The sequence below is a fragment of the Canis lupus genome, chromosome 1 (assembly GCF_003254725.2).
Source record: "Canis lupus dingo isolate Sandy chromosome 1, ASM325472v2, whole genome shotgun sequence".
Lineage (NCBI taxonomy): Eukaryota > Metazoa > Chordata > Mammalia > Carnivora > Canidae > Canis > Canis lupus.
The window spans coordinates 67,961,765-67,984,975 of record NC_064243.1 but is presented as its reverse complement, the minus strand read 5'-3'; the positions used below and the strand labels follow the sequence as shown (position 1 = coordinate 67,984,975).

The 23,211-nt window shown below is 41.0% G+C and overlaps 1 protein-coding gene and 1 long non-coding RNA gene across 5 annotated transcripts in view; one reads left to right on the top strand and one right to left on the bottom strand.

The window, feature by feature from the left end:
- LOC112644555 (uncharacterized) overlaps window positions 1-17,211 on the top strand; it is a 36,820-nt gene extending 19,609 nt beyond the window's left edge. The window contains exons 4-6 of one of the 2 annotated variants that reach the window (XR_003126492.3): window positions 8,876-9,050; window positions 13,116-13,196; window positions 15,264-17,211. This is a non-coding gene — a long non-coding RNA (uncharacterized LOC112644555). The remainder of the gene's footprint in view (window positions 1-8,875; window positions 9,051-13,115; window positions 13,197-15,263) is intronic. The other variant, XR_003126491.3, reaches the window with a different exon arrangement.
- The window catches only part of LAMA2 (laminin subunit alpha 2), a 583,497-nt gene that overhangs the window by 144,582 nt on the left and 415,704 nt on the right, over window positions 1-23,211 (bottom strand). For all 3 annotated transcript variants that reach the window (XM_049115400.1, XM_049115407.1, XM_049115415.1), the window contains 4 exons: window positions 22,805-22,891; window positions 18,561-18,754; window positions 8,604-8,746; window positions 4,871-4,969 (listed from right to left, as the gene is read on the bottom strand). In XM_049115400.1, the coding sequence (XP_048971357.1) occupies window positions 4,871-4,969; window positions 8,604-8,746; window positions 18,561-18,754; window positions 22,805-22,891 (523 nt within the window). The remainder of the gene's footprint in view (window positions 1-4,870; window positions 4,970-8,603; window positions 8,747-18,560; window positions 18,755-22,804; window positions 22,892-23,211) is intronic.

Sequence of the window (23,211 nt, the reverse complement as noted above, 5' to 3'; positions counted from 1 at the left end):
TAACAAGTTTATTTAAAAAGAGTATTGGAATGAACTGAGATTGGATAATAGACCTACATATAAAATACAAAACTATAAAACACCTAGAAAATAACATAGGATAAGAAGCTTTTGCACAGCAAAGGATACAGTCAACAAAACTCAAAGACAACCTACAGAATGGGAGAAGATATTTGCAAATGACATATCAGATAAAGGGCTAGTTTCCAAGATCTATAAAGAACTTATTAAACTCAACACCAAAGAAACAAACAATCCAATCATGAAATGGGCAAAAGACATGAACAGAAATCTCACAGAGGAAGACATAGACATGGCCAACATGCATATGAGAAAATGCTCTGCATCACTTGCCATCAGGGAAATACAAATCAAAACCACAATGAGATACCACCTCACACCAGTGAGAATGGGGAAAATTAACAAGGCAGGAAACAACAAATGTTGGAGAGGATGCGGAGAAAAGGGAACCCTCATACACTGTTGGTGGGAATGTGAACTGGTGCAGCCACTCTGGAAAACTGTGTGGAGGTTCCTCAAAGAGTTAAAAATAGACCTGCCCTACGACCCAGCAATTGCACTGTTGGGGATTTACCCCAAAGATACAAATGCAATGAAACGCCGGGACACCTGCACCCCGATGTTTATAGCAGCAATGGCCACGATAGCCAAACTGTGGAAGGAGCCTCGGTGTCCAACGAAAGATGAGTGGATAAAGAAGATGTGGTTTATGTATACAATGGAATATTACTCAGCTATTAGAAATGACAAATACCCACCATTTGCTTCAACGTGGATGGAACTGGAGGGTATTATGCTGAGTGAAGTAAGTCAGTCGGAGAAGGACAAACATTTTATGTTCTCATTCATTTGGGGAATATAAATAATAGTGAAAGGGAATATAAGGGAAGGGAGAAGAAATGTGTGGGAAATATCAGAAAGGGAGACAGAACGTAAAGACTGCTAACTCTGGGAAACGAACTAGGGGTGGTAGAAGGGGAGGAGGGCGGGGGGTGGGAGTGAATGGGTGACGGGTACTGGGGGTTATTCTGTATGTTAGTAAATTGAACACCAATAAAAAATAAATTAAAAAAAAATAAACTCATTGATAAAATTTAAAAAAAAAACATAGGAGAAAATCTAGATGACCTTGAATATGGGGACCACTTTTAGATACAACACCAAAGGCATAATCCATGAAAGAAATAATTGATAAGCTGGACTTAATTAAAATAAAAAACTTCTGCATTGTGAAAGACACTGGCAAGGGAAAGAGAAAGCAAGCTACAGATTGGGGAAAAATATTTGCAAAAGACTATCTGATAGAGAGCTATGATCCAAAACATACAAAGACCTCTTAAAGCTCAATAATAAGAAGAGTAACAACGCAAAAAAAAAAAATGAAAAGACTTGTTCTAGGCCATCCAGGCTACCATAACCAAATACTACATATTAGGTAGCTTATAGCAACTAAAGTTTATTTCTCATAGTTCTGGAGACTGGGACGTGCAAGATCAGGTCCCCAGCAGATTAGGTGCCTGGTGAGGACTCATTGCCTAGTACCATTTTCCACTGTGTCCTCATAAGGCAACGAAGGGGGAAAAGAATCTCTCTTCTATAGGGGTTCCTTTTAAAGCAGCACTAATTCCATTCCCGAGGGCTCCACACTCATGACCTAATTACCGCTCAAAGTACTCACCTCCTATTATCACCACCCTGGTGGTTAGAATTTCAACATAGGAATTTTGGAGGAGACAAACACTTTGTCCACAGCAAGACCTGAACAGACAGCCCACCGAAGACGATACACGTACAGGTGGCAAATAAGCACAAGAAGACGCTCAGCATCACGTATCATTAGGGAACTATAAGTTAAAACAAGGAAATATAACTCCACACATATGAGGGGGGCCAGAATTCAAAACCTTGACAACACCAAATGCTAGTGAGGAGCTGGACAACTGGAACTCTTATGCATTGCTGATGAGATGCAAAATGGTACCACTACTTTGGAAGACGGTTTGGTGATTCATCACAAAACCAAACATACTTTCCCCATATGATCCACCAGTTGAGCTCCTTGGTATTTACAAAAATGAACTGAAAACTTACATACTCAAATGTTTACAGTAGCTTTCTTCATGCTGCCCAAACTTGGAAGCAACCAGAATGTCCTTTAGTAGGTGAATGGATGAATAAACTGGTACAACCAGACACTGGAAAATATTAGTCAGTGCTAAAAAAGAAACGAGCAATCAAGCCATGAAAAGACATGGGGAAGCTCAAATGTGTATTACAGAATGCAAGAAGCCCATGCGAAAAGGCTACCTACTGTGTGATTCCAACTATATGATACTCTGGAAAAGGCAAAGCTATAGAGACAGTACAAGGATCTGTTTGCCAGGAATACGAGAGGAGATGAGAGGGGAGAGGGATTGAGTGGTGGAGCACAGAGGGTTTTTACGACAGTGAAACTACTCTCTGATATGGTCATGAGGAAGATGAGTCACTGAACATTTCTGAAAACACACAGAATGTACGACACCATGAGTGAACCACAAAGTACATGGCGAGCTCTGAATGATAGTCAATGCGGCCTCACTCACGGTAACAACTGTTCCACTCTGGGGGTGGGGGGTGTTAATAATGGGGAAGCTATGTATTATAGGGTTGGGGGTATATGGGAACCGTCTGTACAGTCCAACCTTTGCTTTTAGCCTTAAACTTCTCTAACATATTAAGTCTATTTTTAAAGATGTATTCAGTACGGGAGAGCCTGCTGAAGAGAGGAAAAGATGTAGGCTAAGACATCATAAAGGTCGGAGTGTCCTCATAAAACATTTTTTGTGTTTCTAGGTGTGGCTCATTAGGCTGTAATCAGATCAATGAGAGCAAAGCTTGTGTCACTTTTGCTTATTCCTCTGTTCCCCGTGTCTGTCATTCTGCCAAAGTACCTAGAACACGGTAGATGCTCAATGAGTATCAATAAAATGAATGAGTAAATGAAATGTCCCTGTTCCATGGAATCTTCTCTACTTACCCTTGTAGAGATTATTCCACTTGTGTTTCTCAGGTATGTTTCTTGTTCCTTTATTTTTCTTCATGCTTTACTATATGTGTGCACGCAGTCGTCCCATATCTCCCTCCACATGTCTAAACATATGTACACACACACACACACACACACACACACACAGAGAAACTAGACTGAAGTTCCTTGAAGGCAAAGACTGGGCTTCATTTATATCTTTCATCTGCAAACACTCAGTGCGGGGGAACATTCGTAAGTGCTTGGTAAGTTCACTTTGCTATGGTAAGTCTAAAATTTTTTTTTAAGAGTTTATTTGAGAATGAGTGTGTGTGTGTGTGAGAGAGAGAGATAATGAGTGGGTGGAGCAGCAGAGACAGAGGGAGAAGCAGACGCCCTGCCGAGCAGCGCCCTGGGAGTGGGGCTCGATCCCAGGACCCTGAGAACATGACCTGAACCAAAGGGAGATGCTTAACCAGCTGAACCACCCAGGTGCCCCTAAAATGTCATATTTAGCTGTATTTACGTAACACATACAAAATGACCAACTATTAAATTAACATGAGGTAATGTACTTCCTCTAGTTGATGTCTAACTAGATCTGGCAAGGAATTCTGTATCTCGCTGGTGCAAGATTCTGAAAAAGTGCCCAGCGCGCTCGCTGTGTGTGAGCTCAGGGCCGCTGCTGAGCATGGCCGGGAGGCCGGCGGGATGCCCGGGGCAGTGTGGAAGGGCTCGGCCTGGCTCTAGTGGATTGTGTGGCCGCCGGTGGCTCTTCTTATCCTCACGGCCTGAGGCGCCCCTTCTGAAGCAAACAAGCAAGCAAAACCGCGCCAGATCCTAGTAGGAACTTTCCAGCTCCACTGGTTGGTGGTGGAAGGCTCGCCTAGGCCCCGAGCCTCCGCCGTGCCTGCCTGCGGCCACACGATGGCGGGCTCTCTGCTGTTTTCGGCGGCGGCCTCCTCGCAGGAAGAAGCTTCAGCCTCCGGCCGTTTGCAAAGCCTGAACCCCTGACAGGACGACGGGCCTGCAGGGTGTGATGCGGAGTGAAGTCAGTCAGTCGGAGGACGACAGACATTATATGGTCTCATTCATTTGGGGAATGTAGAAATTAGTGAAAAGGAATAAAGGGAAAGGAGAGAAAATGAGTGGGAAATATCAGAAAGGGAGACAGCACAAGGGACTCGTAACCCTGGGGAACAAACTAGGGGGGTGGAAGGGGAGGTGGGCAGAGGGTGGGGGTGACTGGGTGACGGGCACTGAGGGGGATACTTGACGGGATGAGTACCGGGGGTTATGCTAGATGTTGGCAAATTGAACACCAATAAAAAAAAAATAATAATAAATAATAATTAAATAAATAAAACACCCTGACAAAGCCTAATAGATGGGCCACGGACCTTCCGTTCTGACTTTTGCAAGGGCCCTGAATGCCTCGGGTCCTGGCGCTGCCCAGGCCAGGGGCACTGCTCGGCCCTGTCCCCACGCAGACACCGGGCCGAGTCGCCAGCGTCCGGTGGCTGCTTTTCCTTTACCAGGCCCCGCCAAAGGCAGGGCTCGGGCCTTCGAGACCCATGAACACTCACCTCGTGCCTGGACAGCATTTTCAAAACGTAGCGGTCACCCGGCTCTGGCCAGCCACCCCGCTGACAGCACCGGTGTCAAGGCCTCCTGTGACGCTGCGAGCCCCGGGCTTTGTCCAGGGAGGGAGCAAGGCAAGGGCGTCTGCCCACGCGTGAAGCGGGGCGCGAGAAGCAACACGGTTGCCACCTCAGGAATCTGAGGAAATTTCCTCAGTGGGCCCGATCTGTCGCGGGGAGAGGACCCACGACCCCCACCTACCCTGGTCAGAAGCTCACTCATCTCCGCCACGAGCGTGTCCAGGTCGCCCTCCGCCAGCTGGATGAGCCGCTCAGGAGCCCGCTGCGGGGAGAGCAGGTGCTGGAAGAGAACGCGGCCGACACAGATGAGCCAAGGGTTCTGCAGCCATCACGGGCCTGCGCGTCTAACACAGCGGCTTTCCTCGACCTACGGCGTGTTTCGCCTTCTCACCCTTCAAGGGAAACATGAGACCGCGGCGGCTGGGCACACGGGGACGAGGCCTCTGCGGGCCACCCTGGCCCACGGGCCGACAGCGGTCACTTACAGAGACACTGCTCTGGGCCGGGCTGGCCTTGCTGCGTTTCGCACTCAGCTCTCCCAACTGTGCTGTGAGGTAAATGTTATTTTGTTTTGTGTCTGAGGAGACTTCGGCTCAAAGGAAGGCAAGGCCTGCACAAGATCACGTGGCCAGTAGGGAGGCAGAGTCCAGAGGAACCCAGCCGGCTGCTCAAGGCCCGTCTCCACCGACAGAGATACAGCCTCCGGGAGAGAGTGAGTGCGGGAGCCTCTGACGGAGGGACCTGGCCAGGCGCTAACCAACCGGCCTGTCTCGACGCTGGAGGAGCCGGCCCGGCGCTCACAGGGAGGCAATTTCCCTCCGTTGAACACAGTCAATGTCACAGAACACTGACACTACACGGGGTGGCCCTCTGACAGTGATGAATGAAAAAAGAGGCTGCTCCATAATCTGGTCTACACGCACCCAAATCTGGACCAAATGTGGTCTCTGTGGAGACCACAAAGTTACCGGAAGTCCATCTGCTGTTGAATCTGGGTCATCACAGCTTTAGCTTCTCTGTTACTCCCCTCTCCTACATAATTTCTGTTAGAACAATCCAGTACCCCCACTTCCTAGTAGCACCCAATCCAGTCCACGTCCCTGCTTCCTTACATCTGCCCCAGAACACCTCACACGGACTCAAATATTCCAACTCATTTCTATTACCCTCTTTATGGAGACATGTCCAAAGGCTGTTCTGAGGACTCTCCAGCTGGAACCAGAGAGAGCAGTGACAATGGACAAGGAGGTAAAAATAACTTGCTTACCATTTTTAAGTGTCAAAATGGGGCCCCAAATATCTAGGTGTTAAATAAATTGTAGAAGAACAACACTAACACACAGTCAAGAAAGACTGGAACTTAAGGAAAATCAAGGTTGTTCTGACCAACACTCGGCCAGCCCTCAGGAGACAGAGGACTGTATCTCTTGGCTTCGGTGCTGGCCAGAGATTAAAATGCTCTTCCGCTAGGGCCTTTCACTACTTCGGCCAGTGTTTGTGTATAATTTTAAACACTGCTGTCCTGCTGGAGTATCTGCTTTTCCGGTTTAATCTCCTTTCTCTTCATTCTTTCCATGTATAGTAGGCCTCCCACGTGCACGGGGGATACCCCCGAGATGCCTGAAACTGCTGGTAGTATCAAAGCCTGTATATCTGTTTTTTTCCCCTATATATGAGCCTATTGTAAAGTTTAATTCATAAATTAGGTACATTAAGAGATTAATGACAATAATAAAACAGAACAGTTATAAAGACTACATTGCAATAAAAGTTATGGGAATGTAGTCTCTCCCTCTCACAAAATATCTCACTGGACGGTACTCACCCGTCTTGTGAGGAAGTGAGATGATAAAACGCCTCCGGTGCGAGGCCCTGTGACATAGCCCTCGGCTACTACTGAGCTCCTGATGATAAGGAGGAGGAGGGTCCTCCGCTGGTGAACCACGGCTGACCCAGGGTAACTGAAACCGTGGACGAGTGGGGACTAAGGACAGTAACCGGTTAGCATCGTCCTTATTACAACTCACGTTTCTGAATATGAGGCCTACAAGGTACAGATTCCTCTGGCTAGCTTTTCAGGTTGTCGTCCACACTTGAGGTTCTAGCCTTGTCCTCCACTAGCATGCCTGCCCTTGAACCTGTGACGGGCCCTGGAATTCACAGCTCCGCCTCTGCTCACATGCTCTCTTAGACTCAGTGGCAAGGGTATGAGGCCAGGGCCAGGGAGGCCTCATCGCTGGCAGCCTGGGCCCTTCCAGGCAAGTTACTTTGTCTCTCTGAGCTTTACAAAGCTAGTTTCCTTCCCATTGGTCCCAAAGTCACAGAGCCTCTATTCAAATCCTGGCTCTGCCCTCTAGTAGCCAGGTGATCTTGAGTCTCACGTTTAACTTTTCTGTGTTTCATTTCCCTACCTGAAAACAAAACAAAACAAAACAAAACATGGATGATATGCTACTTCTTTCCCTCCTCTTGGAGTTTCTGTAAGATTTGTGTAAGATAATTCATGTTAGACGTTAGTCAGTTAATTGCTTTGCACAGAGATACTCATCAGTAAGTGTTTGTTATTTTTGCCATCATCATGACTGGTTTCCTCTTCTGGAAAATAGGAATAATAATACCTTCCTTCAAGGCCATGGCCCAGATTACAGAACATACTCCCTACAGGAGTGTCTGCCAGTGCCGACTGAATAAATCTTAGATTTTTTTCCTCCACTCCTTGCCAACATTTCTCTGCCTATGAGAATTGTATCTATCCTTTAAGTTCCAACACAAATTACACTCTCATTAATAATGTGTTCCCTGGTTACTCCAAATACCTGTTTCTCCAATCATCATACAACATTGTAAGTCAGATTTTGATAAAGCACATGGTGATTATTTTGATTGTTTAATTATTGCTTTAACCACATAGACTATAAGCTTCCCAGGGGTAGTGACCACAGTATAGGAGCCATGAAACTCCCAGGGAACCAAGTGCAATATTGAAGCGTCCTAGAATTTCTCAAAAAATCCCTGATCATTGACTGATAGCATACCGATAGTCACTTTCCATCTTTTTTTATCAGATGAGATCTCAATTTCCTTAACATTTCCTCCTTTCCCACCAACTACCGAAAGTTTTAACAATATCTTAGACTAGTGTTTTTCAAATTTGTTCTTGTTGGACTATCTTCAAAGGTCTGCTAGCTCTCTAGTACAAAATTTTAATCTTGTGTTTTCATTTTGACACAAAGCTTAAATGTTAATGTAAGCATTTCTGGAACTCAGGCTGGGCACTGGAGAGATGGATCTGGCCACCTGATCTCAGCACCTACCTCTGCACGCATGTCTGATCATGTGGCAGATTGCGCACATAAATCATGTGAACTTGTCAAGTGATGCCAAATGTCATTTTTGGACTCCTTGCAAGGGGCTCCATAGTTCATATTGTGGAAAGGTAGGAGTTACATGTAACAGACTGATGAATGAACCTGTGCGAAGCAGTCAGGAGCAGATTCTTGCCACAAGTAGCAATTTGCTTTCAGCAAAAATCATCTGTTATTTTATATTAATGTTTTTAATTTTAATTTTATTGAGTTTTTTTGGCTTTTGTAAGGATTAAAGTGTTTTGATCTTATAGAGCTATAAGTATTAGGGAACTATACCTGATTTTATGTGTGTACATATTTTAGTAACATAATAAAGCTGATTTAGGCCAAGCACTGAGGGTATATAAGCCTCTTTCCCTTAATAGCAATCTGTATATTATGACATTAAATTTGAAAAACACTGGTTCAGAAAGTCTCTGAATTTCTCTACTGGCTGCTTGCCTTGATTTGGGGCAATGTGAAGCATATTTATTCACTCTGGCCACTGCCCCCTGGGAAGCTTCTGTACTCTTTTCCCTGGCTCTTGCTGTTACTGCTCCAACCTACCTTAAGTTCTTGAGTCACATTTTCGAGACCATACAGCATTTTATATGGGGCGGGCAGTGGGCCGGTGAGGTTGATACTCATGGCCATCTGCTCCAGGCGAGCCAAGTCATCAAGAAGGAGGCCCGTGCATTCATCTCCACAAACTGTAAGAGGGAAACGACATAGAATATTTACTTCTGTTAAGTATCCCGGGCAGATGTTCAAAGATTTCAGCTATGAAATATTTTATGGCCCAAGTATAATTCTGTGAGACACGATGCTACTCATCTTAGATAATTAATGCTTTCAAATGGATGATGGATGGAAAAAAGATGAAAAGAACAACAAAAGAGCAGACATGCCTGTTGGCCAGAAGCTGAAATATGGACAGGGACAGAAGCTGAGGAACCAATGAGGAGGAGCAAGTGGATTTTGAGGGAAACAAGCATATTGTAGGAAGTACGAGAGGTAAGACACAGAATATGACATTATAAATGTTCCAGAAATTCCCACATAAGCAATCTAGAGGACATCTATAACTGGGGAATAAAACATGCTCTTGTGTCCAAAAATGTATGCAAATATACTGTGCTCCCCTGGAGCGCACTGTAGAGTATCTATAGCAATTGGGTCTCCACATGTATACTGCGTATCCCCAAATTATACAACTTTTCAGCTTGACATTTATTGAAAATAAATGTTTTACAAAAAAGTCAAAGAAAATAACTTTTCTTTCTATAATTTGTGGGTTTTTTGCACATGATATGTATTTATTTACCTACGTATTTGCCAACTTTTCCTCTTTGGCCTTTCAACACATTATCACCTATCATTACATGCACTCCCACAAATTTCTACTTTGCTAATTAACCTCATCCGGTCTTGTGGATAAGTAATTGCTAAGGGCCAGGAAAATGTTATTCCTCAAGTAGCCAGAAGTGCTAATGTTCTATGTATAATTTTTTCAACAACTGGAAAGAGGGAGTATTCAAACTTGATGTGGTGGAAGGGGGCTGGTGGTAGAGTTAGTAGACAGGAAGAAATGGATGGCTTTTTCATTGTTAATTGCATAAACAGAATTTCTAAAATTAAAATACCTTAATTCTTTTGTAGGATTTTAAATATATGCATATTCAGTTTGAAGTTTTTAGTTCCTTTTTTCCCCCTTTGCATCAGAGCAGTGAGGTGTAGCTTCTCCATGCCAAGAAGCACGTACTTCCATATTTATGATATGCACTCATGTATACAGTTATAATGTCTGGCATATATTCAGCAGAAGGAGGTATCAAAACTATGCCTATTAGAAGACTGGTAAATACAGAAACATGGCAAATCCCAAGATTTGGAATAGCTTTGGACCATGCCTCAAATTGGCAAGAATTCAATTAGTTCTCTAAATAGCACTCCCCTGAGCTGCCTAATGGAGAGAAAACCACTAACTAAAGCTTGCCAACAAAGAGAAGTAGTACAGAGGGTGATTTTTTGATAGGACAGCAGTTCGAGGTGAGTTCCAGTATCTCTTCACAGGGTTTAAACTGCCCTATCAGGGTTTCAATAAATCAGCTCCTTACAAGTGATATCTGCAACCATAGAGCGTCACCGACAGGAGCTTCGCCAGTTTAGTGAACCAAGAGGCTTTGGAGGCAGGAGCTGAAGTGTGCACCTAGAGCTGTGTTCTCTTCCTCTTCTGCTAACTGGAATGAAAGGGAATTTGCTCTGCATGGAAACTCCGTGAAAAGAAGAGAGCATTGTGCCTTCCAGCTCAATGCAAGTGCTCGAGAAGCTTTAACACACCTGTCTACATGAAACAATTAGAGAAAACACAACCTGCCACATAATTAGGTGCCAAATTGACGATGTCTAAACATCAAGACACAGTCTGGTACTCAAATGTTAGTGGGTCTCAGGATCATCTGAAGAATTTCCTTAAATCACAGAAGACAGGCATACCCTCCCAGTGCTTCCCAGGGGCAACTCAATTACCTGGCTTCTGATTCTCTAAGAATGTGCTTTCCTCGCAGGAGAACACTGATACTTCTGGTTTGCACACCACATGTTGGTGGTGACTAGATCAGCAGCACTGTCATCACCTGGGAGTTTATTAGACATGCAGGGTCTTGGGCCCACTCCAGATCTAGTGGCTCAGAATTTTCATTTTAGAAAGATCCCCATGTGATCTATGCATATTAATACTGGAAAGCACTGCTGCAGGTTGGTTGGTCTCAATTCTGGCTGCCCATTAAAATGATATGGGGATTTATAAAATACAGGTATCTAAGTACTTCCCATCCCCACCTTCAGCACATCTGATTTCCTGGGTCTGTGGTAAGGCCTAGGCATCAGGATTTTTTTTTTTTTTTTTTAATGATAGTCACAGAGAGAGAGAGAGAGAGAGAGAGAGGCAGAGACACAGGCAGAGGGAGAGCAGGCTCCATGCAGGGAGCCCGACGTGGGATTTGATCCCGGGTCTCCAGGATTGCGCCCTGGGCCAAAGGCAGGCGCTAAACTGCTGCACCACCCAGGGATCCCGGCATCAGGATTTTTTAAAGGCTACAGATGATCCTACCATACAGCTAGGGTTTAGAACCACTGTTCCAGATTATAAGCTTTAGGGATGCTCAGTCCTAAAAATAGAAGATGTCATTTTGCTTGTTTTCTCCTCTGCCAAGGGCATTTCTCCCTCCATTTTCCCCTATTGAGGTTCCTGGATGTTCCTTCCTCACAGGGAAGAGCTGTGGTGACTCAGAAATTAAAGTCTCCACCAATCACTACTACTCTCCCTTGGTCTTATGATGTTAACACTCCGGTGTGTATGAGCTGTCTTATTACTTCATTTATATATTGTCTCTTCCACGTCAGGGAAGAGACCGTAACCAGCTTTGGTCACAGTGTTTAGGAGGGTGTCTTGTACACAGTCAATGTAGTAAAAAAAATATGTGCTGACTACTATCGTTGTGAAAGAAGAATGAAAAATATTTTGGAGAAGATCAGAGTGTTAGAAGAGAGGGAGAGATGGAAAGGGAGGGAGGGATGGAGAGAACAGTGGTCAAACAGGAAGTGTCTAAATGGGGGAACACTGACCCCCATTAAGGAACTGGAGACCACAGATAAGTGCGGAACAGAACAGAGTTGAAACAACGGTAAGAGAAAATTGTCTTGTGATTGGAGAGGCAGAGACTGAGTAATGTCAGGATATGGCTATTATGACACCCGTGTAAAGTAATTCAGGTTTTTGTTTGTTCGTTGGTTTGTTTGGAGGTAATTCAGTTTTGACCCAGGGAAGAGTTAAGGGAGTGGAGGAAGGGAGGGGAAGAAAAAAAAAGATACCAAATGTTATCAAGAAAGTAACAATACCCAAGGGTTACTGATCAGATAAAGGCAATGTTTAGTTCTGGGTGGATTAAAAGTGGTCACCACTTCCTGCTCTCCCATGAAGAGGTAAAGTCTAGAGTCTTTTTCCCACCGCTTAAATCTGGGTTAGATTTATGACACACTGTGAACCCAAGAGTGTGCCAGAGGAATACTGCATGGCTCTTGAGCCTCAGTGTCAAAGGGCTCAGTATTTTCTGCTTTCAGATTCTTGGAACCCCCTGCTGCCTTACGGATAATCCCACCAGAGTCTTCTTGAGGAAGAGAGGCAGCTGGGAGCAAGAGAAAGGCAGGCCCAACCATTGTAGTAGAGGCCCTACCCCATCATCTGAGACTCCCAGGCCTGACAACCAAGAACTATCCATCCCCGATCAGCCCAAACTGTCAACCTACAGAAACTTGAGGATATATCCAGTTGTTGTTTGAAGCTACTGAATTTTGGGGTGGCAGCAATACATAACCAACACATTTTCTCAAGTTTTGCAAGTGTGCTTTAGAGTGCAAATTCTTACAAGTTGTAATTCCCAGGCTAAGAACAAGTATTAGTAACATCTTAATTTTATTAAAAGTTATGAAGAATACAAAGGTTCGTTTCCCCCTCAGGCCAAGTTTATCATCATTATAAAGTTCCATTCAACTTCTAGTGAAGGTGGATTTGAGGCAGATGTTCCCAGGATGTGTCAGCAAACAATATGCTCTTTTTACTCTCAAGACCTTGACAGATACTTCATGATAGGACACCTGAGCATGGTTCGTAGGGCAGTGTGTTCTTCAGGAATCCTTTGCTAGCCTTTCTCTAATGTATAATTTAGTACCTACCCATTTCCAGGAAGAAATTGAGTCAGCTCACTGATAATAGTGTGGCTAGAGGTTGCTCACTGATGGTTCCAGAAATGTCCAGGGAAAAGTTTTCTCAGTTTTCCCTTCATACAAGAATAAATCAAGCCCTGGAATGCAGAACTGGAATCTGATTTACTGTAATACACTGCAGAGTAAATTGGTGAGCTAGAAAGCCAAGAGGCATGATGAATACTGATTTTCTCTCATTTATTCTACCCCCTGCCCATCTGTTTTGGTTTCTCATCTTCAGTTGTTGAAATAAAAATGTATTTAATTGCTCTTTCAAGGACTCATACATCCCACTTCATGTCTCTGTGTCCAAAGGTCTGTTATTACCCCACGTCTTATGGTCTCTGTATTTGCTTCTTGAGGAACAAAGTACAAGCACATTTCCATAAGTGAAAGGTAAGTTTTATGGGATGCTCCAAGTAATATACCAACACCTGTCCAAACGGGTCAGAAAGACTTATGGATATGACAGCCACGGGGATTTTTTCCAGAGCTTCTATATAAGTCTAGTTCATGCACTTATAAGATAAACACATGGGGAAATGTGCCTTTTACATAATGGTTTGCTGTTTTATTCTGACACAAAATATTTTACTTATACTACAAGCTACTTTTATTTGCCCTCAAAAAAGACTGAAATGCCTGGCAACAAACACAGGAAATGGGATGCAAATTAAAACCACATTTAATTCAGTAGGAGAGGGAAGATTTGAAGAGTGAATAGAGACATGGAATATTCACGCTATGTAAACAATTGTTCTTTGATAAGGGTGCAGTAACTGCTCAGTGTAAATTAACACCTATCTTGTAATCAGGACCCCAAAAGAACCTCTTCAAACCATTCTATTCAGCAAGAGATAAGGTTATAAAGTGAGATCCTGCCTAAACTGCATGGGAGCAAAAGCAAATACTTCAAGACTATGATTATATTTTACATGACTAAATGTTTCTGAGGCTTTGCCTATAAAAGTGTCAGGATAAATTTGTGCCTAATATTAACAAATGCAGTACTAAATTCAGATCGTTATAGCTGGGCACATGTAAGGGACAAATCATGCAGCTGATATTACAGATCTTTCTGTTAGCAATTAGTACAAAATACTGCATTTCTACCAGAGTCCCCCATGCATAATAACTACAGGCTTACTGTCACAAAAAATTCACACACTACATCCACACCAAAGAAGCTAAAGCTGAAACGAGTGCATTGAGTATTTTTGAAAAGGCCAAACCCATTAACCAATTTTAGGTAAAGATCCATAAATTGTCTGCTCTAATAAAATAGGGATAAATGAGTAAATACACATTTCTAGCAAAAGATAAAATCTGGGTACTTATATTCATGCTTTAATTTAACCCTTTTATATTAAGGCCAGTGAGAGTGCCTAAAATACGGATTTTATATTTTTCTCCATTCCCTTACCCCTTCAAGAGGAAAATTTTAGATGGGATTATATTTAGGGCTTATTCTTTTGTAGAAATAATATCTTCCAAAGTAAAAATTTGCTTTTAATTTCATTAAGTGGGCTTTTTCCCCCTATTATTTCTCTGAATAAAGGGAAAGGTATTCTGTGGGCTTAAGATGAGACTGATGAATTTGTTCTTGCACCAAATTGCTTTATATAAAATTTATATGTTTAACATATCATACAATATATGTTATATAATATACATATAATTATATATAACTATATAATTTGTAATAAACTAATAAATTTGTATGATTATGTTATATAATATAAATTTTATATTTTAATGTTCAAATATGTAATGTATGCTTTATTAAACATATATGTTAAACAAAAATCTGTATATAAGTATATATATACACATATACAAGTATGTATACATATATACATACATATATACATATGTATGTACATATATATGTAAATGTATGTATGTGTGTATATATATAAATATATATATATTTACACACACATAACACAAGTTCATTATGGCTTAAGTACGGCATAACTGTTCCAAAAAAAAGAAACGTTATTTGTAAGCATTATAATAATAATGGGATGGTAACTTTTACCTACACAATATTCACTACATAGCAGGCAATACATTCTTTCTTGCCTTCATTATCTCATCTAATGTTCACAGCAATTCTATAAAGTGCTATTAATATCCTCATTTAAAGGATGAGAAAAGTAGTCACAATCATTGTATATATGAGTCTATAAATATTGCTGTGTGAACTTAAAGAGAGGAGAAAATACAAGGTGGTCATAAAGGGGATTTTCAGTGACTTGAAGAGCCTAGAATTAGAATTATAGAAAACCAGAAGTCAGCCTAACCTAAATATTTCATCAGAAACCAATGAGCTGTACAAAATATCATGTTTTTTTTAATAAAGTGGTCAAATAATAACCATGATGCTAATAATGCCTAGAATTTATTGAGCATCTATTATGCTTAGGTATGTTGCATTAGTATTTTGTTTCCATTTTACAGATGGAAGTGATGTAAAGTGATGATTGATGACCATCTCTTCAGATGATGAAGTGAAGCTTCGAAGAGTTAACTAAATGGTGTCTCACAACTTGTATGCAGCCAGTCAAGGATTTGAACCTTCTAGAGACACATCCTGACAGCATGTTCCTCACATCAGAAGATGGTCAGTTTCAGGGACACCACAGAAAAGACAGACTACCTTACTTATAAGACCTCCTCTGACTTGAAGATCATATGACTCTATTGTTCTTTGAGGTCAGTGAACTCCTTGGATCTAGCAGAGTGACAACTGTCATCAAATGGAGTTGACTCTTAAAGTAAAGCTTGACAGAAAATAAAGGAAATAGAGATCAGCCTCCTGTAGATGACAGTTCAACAGCACAACTCCTTCCATCAATGGAATGGCTCTCTCAATGTGATATATAAACCATGAGACTGAGTGCCAATAACTAGGAAAATTACCCAGAATCAGAGTGATAGTTGCTGTTCTACATTCTTGTAATCCTGGACCTATCCCAAGGAGGTTGACAAAGGACTCAAAACATCTTTGACCAACAAAACATGCAGATCAGGTACAAACAGGGTGAACAGAAGTTGCTTTTATAGATTCCATGATGTCCGGATTTGAATAACATGCCACAGCTTGGGGTTGTAAAAAACTGCAGTAGATACACTGGCCTTTGGCTAGGAAGTAGCACTTGGGGATTAAGTGGGAGCAGAAAGAGGATGGCATTTAAGGGGCAAGGATGGAGCGTGGTCACATGTCCCATAAGCAAAGCCACAACTCATTAAATAGCATCTGGAGGTCAACTGATACTCTCTCATTATCTTTTATTATGAAAGTCTCCTTTTCTTTACGGTGATCAGCCACATTGTACTGTTTTGTTCCTGCTCTCATTTACAAGGAGCAATAATTGCCATTAGCAATCATCGTTGATTTACAGGAGCACAGCAGCGTTCTAGTAATAATACAGAAGGGCCACTGTGTTATTGTGGTAAGATTCTTGCCAGCAATTGGATATTAAAAACAATAATCTTGGGACGCCTCGGTGGCTCAGTCTACCTTTGGCTCAGGGCGTGACCCCGGGGTCCTGGGATCGAGTCCCACATGTGGCTCCCTGCATGGAGCCTGCTGCTCCCTCTGCCTAGGTCTCTGCCTCTCTGTGTGTGTCTCTCATGAATAAATAAATAAAATCTTAAAAAAAAAAAAAACAATAATCTTGACCATCTCTGCAGATCAGTGTCAAGGTAGGATAAAACCTCAGATCTTAGCTTTTACCAAGTGGCTGAAAAGTGTATATATATTTTATATAGTTAAGGGGCACTATCACATTTAGCTAGGTTTCAGGTAAAAAACACACTTCATGATTGCTTTTGCTACACCGGCAAGCAAAACCTCATCTTAAATGTTATATTTTAGATAAATTGTGACTATAAATAATAAAGCTCTTATATTCCTAATATCTCATATGCAATGAATAAAAATAGGAAGCATCAATTCGATATTTATAAAATGCTATTTCAGGCACTCTTTATGGAATAACATCTTGCCAACAGCTCCCAATTTTAATTTCTGTTCTATATAAGAGTAATATATTTTACTATGCCACTCATAATCTATTTTAAACATTACATGAGTTGTTTTGTGTTAACTACTGATCTGTAGAAAATAGGACATGAACAAATCCAAGTTTTGTGATTCACCATACAGAACCTTACTATTAAATAAATGTCTTTCTTGCTCATTCTCAAATTTCAAAAAGGCAGGTGGTTCTTCTCGTTTTATAAAATGGTATGTAAATTGTGAATGAGGGTTAGAAGAGGAGGTTGGCTTTGTATTAACCTAACATACTAAGGAGAAATCCATCCTGTTTTCTGAAAGTCCAACAAAATATCTCTTCAGAACTCACCAACATGTTAGAGTTATCCCAAATTATTCCTATCAGAAAAAAATGAAAATGTCTAGAAAGAAATCTGAGCACCCAGCTAGTGCTTTTTTCACTTCCATAGAAGGCAGGACTCTCTACCTCACAATCCCTGATGAATAAAAAATCTATCCTAACTAGCATATAACTATCATAACGTTTTAAATCTTAGAGGAGAGAGTCTCAGCAGTTAGTAGGAAAAAAAGTTTGTACCTATTAACATTATATATATCTAAAATTTTTCAAAAAAAATAAAATTTTTCATTTTTAGCCCATTTTATCTTTATTCTTTACTGAGGTAACATGGGCTTTAAGTCCAAGAAATAAAGAACTGAATTGATTAATGTTGAATATAGTGGGAAAACCACGTCTGCTTTCACTGTGTTGCATTGGCATTCAGTGTAAAAGAAAGTAAGATTTGTAAGGCAGACCCAGGTTCAAATCATAGCTCTGTTGAAAAGTCACTGTGAGCTTTGAAAAATAAATTACCTAAATTCAGTTTTGTTACCACACAGTAGAGATAATAATGTATAGAGATGTTGCAATCATGAGGTGCTTACTATAGTGTCTGGCAAGTGGTAAGCTCTCAACACGGGTGAAATTTTAAAGAATTACTATTATGATGAACCACGTGCAGTGAAAGAGGTTTTGGAGAATGCCTGGGGTCTGAAGACAGGGCATTGGTTAGACATGCCCCGGCACTGGCTCCGATTGGTGAGGTTGGTAACTTTGGTAGGTTGAATTTGGCTCACTATGAGGGACTCTGCTCTAAATATAACCTACCAAGGGCACAGATTATTTGTGTAAATTCCTCTTGACAACAATGGAAATTCCATGTATAAAAGGCCTGTGTCCTACAAGAAATCCACCATTTTGGATTCCATAAAAACCTAGCTTGGTCATTGGCAATTGTTAGTGGCAGCTACAAGTCTCTAAGGTCAGCAGGGTCATGGTCAGTGGGCTCGAGGTCAGCGGGGGTCACAGTCAGCGGGGGTCGCGGTCAGTGGGCTCGAGGTCAGCGGGGGTCACAGTCAGCGGGGGTCGTGGTCACAGGTTCAAGGTCAGCGGGGATCACAGTCAGGGTCGCAGTCAGTGGGCTTGAGGTCAGCGGGGGTCGCAGTCAGCAGGGGTCCTGGTCACTGGGCTCGAGGCCAGTGGGGGTCAAGGTCAGGAGGGGTCACGGTCACCGGGCTCGAATTCAGCGGGGGTCGTGGTCAGCGGGGGTCCCGGTCAGTGGGCTCGAGGTCAGTGGGGGTTGCGGTCAGAGGGGGTCACGGTCAGTGGGGTCATGGTCAGCGGGGGTCCCAGTCCCCGGGCCTGAGGTCAGCGTCCCCCTCCACTGCCCGCCCACTCCCTGTGCCCAGGTACGCACACACACACTCGGAGCCCTGGCGAGCGTGCCCGGGCTGGCAGCCGTCGCACTTCGGGCCGGTGGCCCCGGGCCGGCAGGTGCACAGCCCCGTGGCCGGGTCACAGGGCAGGGGCAGCGAGCCGTGCGGGTCACACTCACATTCCTGGCAGGTGCCGCCGGGGCTGCGGGGGCTGCCGGTGTAGCCGGGGCTGCACCTGGAGGAAAGTGGAGGAAGCAGAGGTCAGCGTAGGCCCCGTGGCCCTGGTGGGACAGGACCAGTGGGGAAACCCCTCCCAGAAAGGACCAGGGACTGCACACCTGAGGTCTGCACAGATCAAGATGCAAAACCAGAATCGTTCGGGGGACGAGGAAGACACGTGCAGAGGGCTTTTCTGGTTGATGGAATTCAAAACTTAATCATAAAAATGATGATTAATGATACGGAGTGCGGTAAGAATTTATTGATGATTCATTAATGGAAGATCAATCCACTAGTGAGAAGAAGGAAGTTCTTGCTAAGGTATCGAGCTTATTACTTCAATTTGGAGATATACATGTTTGAATATATATATTTTTTCATGTTTACTCGTGTGCTTTGGTATTCAGGGCTCCAACCTAGCACTTCCTCTCAGGACACTGACAGTAAACATTCGCCTGTAAGGACCATTCTTAGTTTCCAGTGCCCTACAGAATCAGGCAGTAGGCCGCATTTTGTGGGCCAACTTGCCCACCATTGCTCTAGATCATAAACATTGTTTTGAAGTCTTCTTTTTTAAAAAAATTATATATAAGTGGAATTAGAGACTGACACCTGGGCTTTCCTAGACTCACGCATCTTAAAGCTCAAAATGACCAAATAATTCAACTCACTAATTTTACTGACAAGGAAAAAGAAGTAATTAAGCGGCAATATACTACATTTTCTATTTAATTTTACTGGTCTTTTTAGCACATCTTACTGAAGATGGATTTTTTATTATATACCCAAAGAAGGGGGCTAATGTTATGCAAATAAAATACATAACATTAATCTGAGAGATTAGAAAGGAAATCCAACTAGATGAACCGCAAATGAAATCAATTCATGGACTCTTCCACCCGTTCGCATATCCATTTGCCTAAGGACAGACCACAGGGGTTATGTTACTGGAAGTCTGGTAACAACAAGATGCTACCAGGACTTTGAGTTACTCAGGATGGTCCCAAATTACCTGTTGTCCTGATTTAATTATTAAAACACTTCCTATCCTCACAGTATCCCAGTTTGGACAACAAATTATATGTTATATATATGGTCAATTAAATATAAACAAAACCCAGAATTTTTGTTCCAGAGACAAGTGTGGGAGGAAGTTGAGACACAATAGGTCAAAGCCAAAAATCACTAACATTAGGCCTATACTCCTGAATGATTTTTGTGGCCTGGGGTTGTGGAAATTTGCACAACTTGTGAAAGTTCATTTATCTTGTGCTGGTTAGAAAAGGCAAACCAAAAAAAAAAAAATAAGTTATCCATTACTAGGTTTTTATACATTTGGAGTTTTAATTGTTACCTTATTTCAATGTAAGATTATAAATGCTCAATAAAACTACCATTTAAACAAGTCCACTTAAATTATTTCTTAACATTTACAGGTGAAAGAATTCTATTCTAAGCAGGTTCAGGTTGATTAAATGGTCATAGTTTACTACAAAAGTAACAAAGAGAAAGCATGGTGAGGGTTTCCTACATTACAGGGACACTCAAAACATGTAAGCAATTTTAGACCTGAGCTGATGAGCTTAGGCAGGTCATAAGATGATTTTAATGATTCAAGAAAGTCTCAGAAGGGGAACAAATTTATTTGGAAAGTCACAATAAAAATTTAACCAAAACCTTTGGTTTAATTTAGCGGAATAAAAGCAATTTTTCAGGGAAATATAACTTGATCATTTATATGTTAGAGATGATGAATGTAAAGCTGTAACAACATCTGAGAACTGCAAAAACTATTCAAGCCATTCACATTTGATAGTTGTATGACCCTGTTCATCTATATGCTATATGAACTGCCAACTCCTATTGATTAAACATTAATGGATATGAAAAAAAATAAATTTTCTATAATCACTTTGCCTTAAGACAGTAACTGTCAATTCGGTGCACCCTTCCAGTCTTTTCTATATACATGCTTTCATAGATAGTGGGAACTCCAATTTATAAATGTAGTATACTATCGAACATTTTTTTCATAAATTACTGCAGATAACACCCTTGGTGTCCAGGGACACTTTTAATCATCATTCTACTGGTATTTTCAAGGGCATGAAATGAATATTAGTCTAGCCATGAATACCAAAGCACACTGGTAGACATGAAAAATACATATATTCAAATGTATATATCTCCAAAACAAATGGATTTTTTTTTGGATTTTTGTATTACTTTGAATTATTTAATTGCTGTTAATTTCTGTGGGCATAAAATTGTGAATGCACTGTTATATGCAAGTATTGGATATTCTGTTTAGAGTTTTCACACGCAGAATTGTTTGGAAATATAATTTGCAAACCTGTAGAAAATTCATTGGAATTCACAAAATTTAAGTTTAATTATTTAGTTATCTACTTACTTCCATTATTAACACAATCATTGCTGGCTATATCAAAAGAAGACTTTTAGATGGGTGAGTATACAATTAATATTGATTTATATTTGGAAAGAGATTGATAGTTTAAGGAGTTCTCCTAGAAGAACCCAGCAAAGGAGTGGGTAAAGCAGGGCATGGAAAGGAAAAAGTCCAAGCAATGTCCTGATTCCATGAAAAACTCTGCCTGATTCCATGAAAAACTCTGGAGCAAGCATAAGCATAAGCATCTGGATTTTGTACTTCCATGCTAGTCAGTCATTGGCTAAGGGCCCCTGGAAGAAGGTGGGGTAAATTCTCAGGCCTTAGGGAGAGGAAGCACTTAGGCAGGGCACCAATGTATCCTCTACACCTTCAATCTTCACAATGTTAGTGTAAAGTGAGTAGAGCATCAGCTATTGATACTCTAGGTAAAAAAAAAAAAAAATTAGGACCTACCTAAATTAGTGGAGCTAGACTATGTCCATGGATAAACACTTAGAGAAAAAATTTTTATTACTGTATTTTTAGAATAGAAGACAATCACCTTTTTAAACATTTAGGCATGATTGACTAATTATATGCTAAATATATTTGAAATATACCATATGTATTTATTTTACTATAAATATAAATATTTGTATTTTTAAAAACTTGTTATCAATTAACACCAAAACTATCATGTATGTATACTATAAATAGTTACTTTAGAGGTAATACCTAAAACATACTAAAAATGGTGGTGATAAGCTTCAATATCCAGGATACTGATCTTACGGAAAATATGGACCCAGAAGATATTAATTACGGCCTTCATAGACAGTCTGGAATTGTGTTTCTTAATTTATCATTTGTATTACAGTTTATATTCAATTTAACAGCTACATAAACACATTATCAGATTTTGTAAAAAAAAATACGGTGAAAAAGAGGGGAGGTGGTAGAGGGACGGGTTAAATAGGTGATGGGGATTAAGGGTTCACTTGTGATGAGCACTGAGTGTTGTATGGAAGTGTTGAATCACTAAACTTTACACGGAATGTTAACTGGAATTTAAATAAAAACTTAAAAAGAAACTTTAAAAAATATGGTGAGCAGAAGCATTTAAGTAATATTGTTTGCTTATTGTTAAGGGAAACCCAATAACAAACACTTTATTGTTTCCATTGTTCTAAGAATGCTTAATATATTCACGCTCTGAATTACGTATACATTTGGTGCTATAGTGCCATAATGCTCAGAATAGTGACATGCACAGTGTTAGCCAATATTTTCCAGTGGATTAAGATGAGAATTATGTGTAGCCAGCTTTTTATCATTATTAACTATGATAATATACAGATATATAGATGTGTATACACTACACGTATGTGTGTACACTAAATATAGATGTATAGATATGTGCTATATATAGAGATACGTGTACCCTAAAACATAAATTAGATAACTGTAAAATAATTTGGAATCTTTGAGAAAGTCTACATACAAAATGGAAATAAACAACTGTCTTCAGAGAAAGTCTACCAAGATACAGAAATAAAAATAGTTTGGCAAGCCTATGAACTGCTAGAGAAGATGAAAATAAATTATGAAAATAATGAGTTCTTTTTTACTTTGGTCCTTTATGATATGATCTCTATGTTTCATGAGTATTCATACCGTTCACAGTACTGGCCTTCGTACCCCCGAGGGCAAGCGGTGCAGCGGTAATCATCGAGGCCTTCCAAGACACAGGAAGGGCTGAAACTGACAAAAAGAAAAAAGATTGTAAAAAATCTTTAGCTTATTTATTTTATATATTTAAGTATTTCTGTCATTATCCAGGTGATTGGGACTTATTTTGAGTTGGTTATAAATGACATATCCACAATTATTTATGTTTCTATTCAAAGGTAGGATATCACAACAAAATAATACCCATAATAATCCACAAATATATGGTTGTTTTTTAGTGAATTTACAATGCCTCACACTGACTATGTAAACATTTTGTAATTTTAATTATATGACAACCATAAAAGTATTAAACATCCAGCAAGTGTCCTGTTTTCCATGAATTGAAAGAA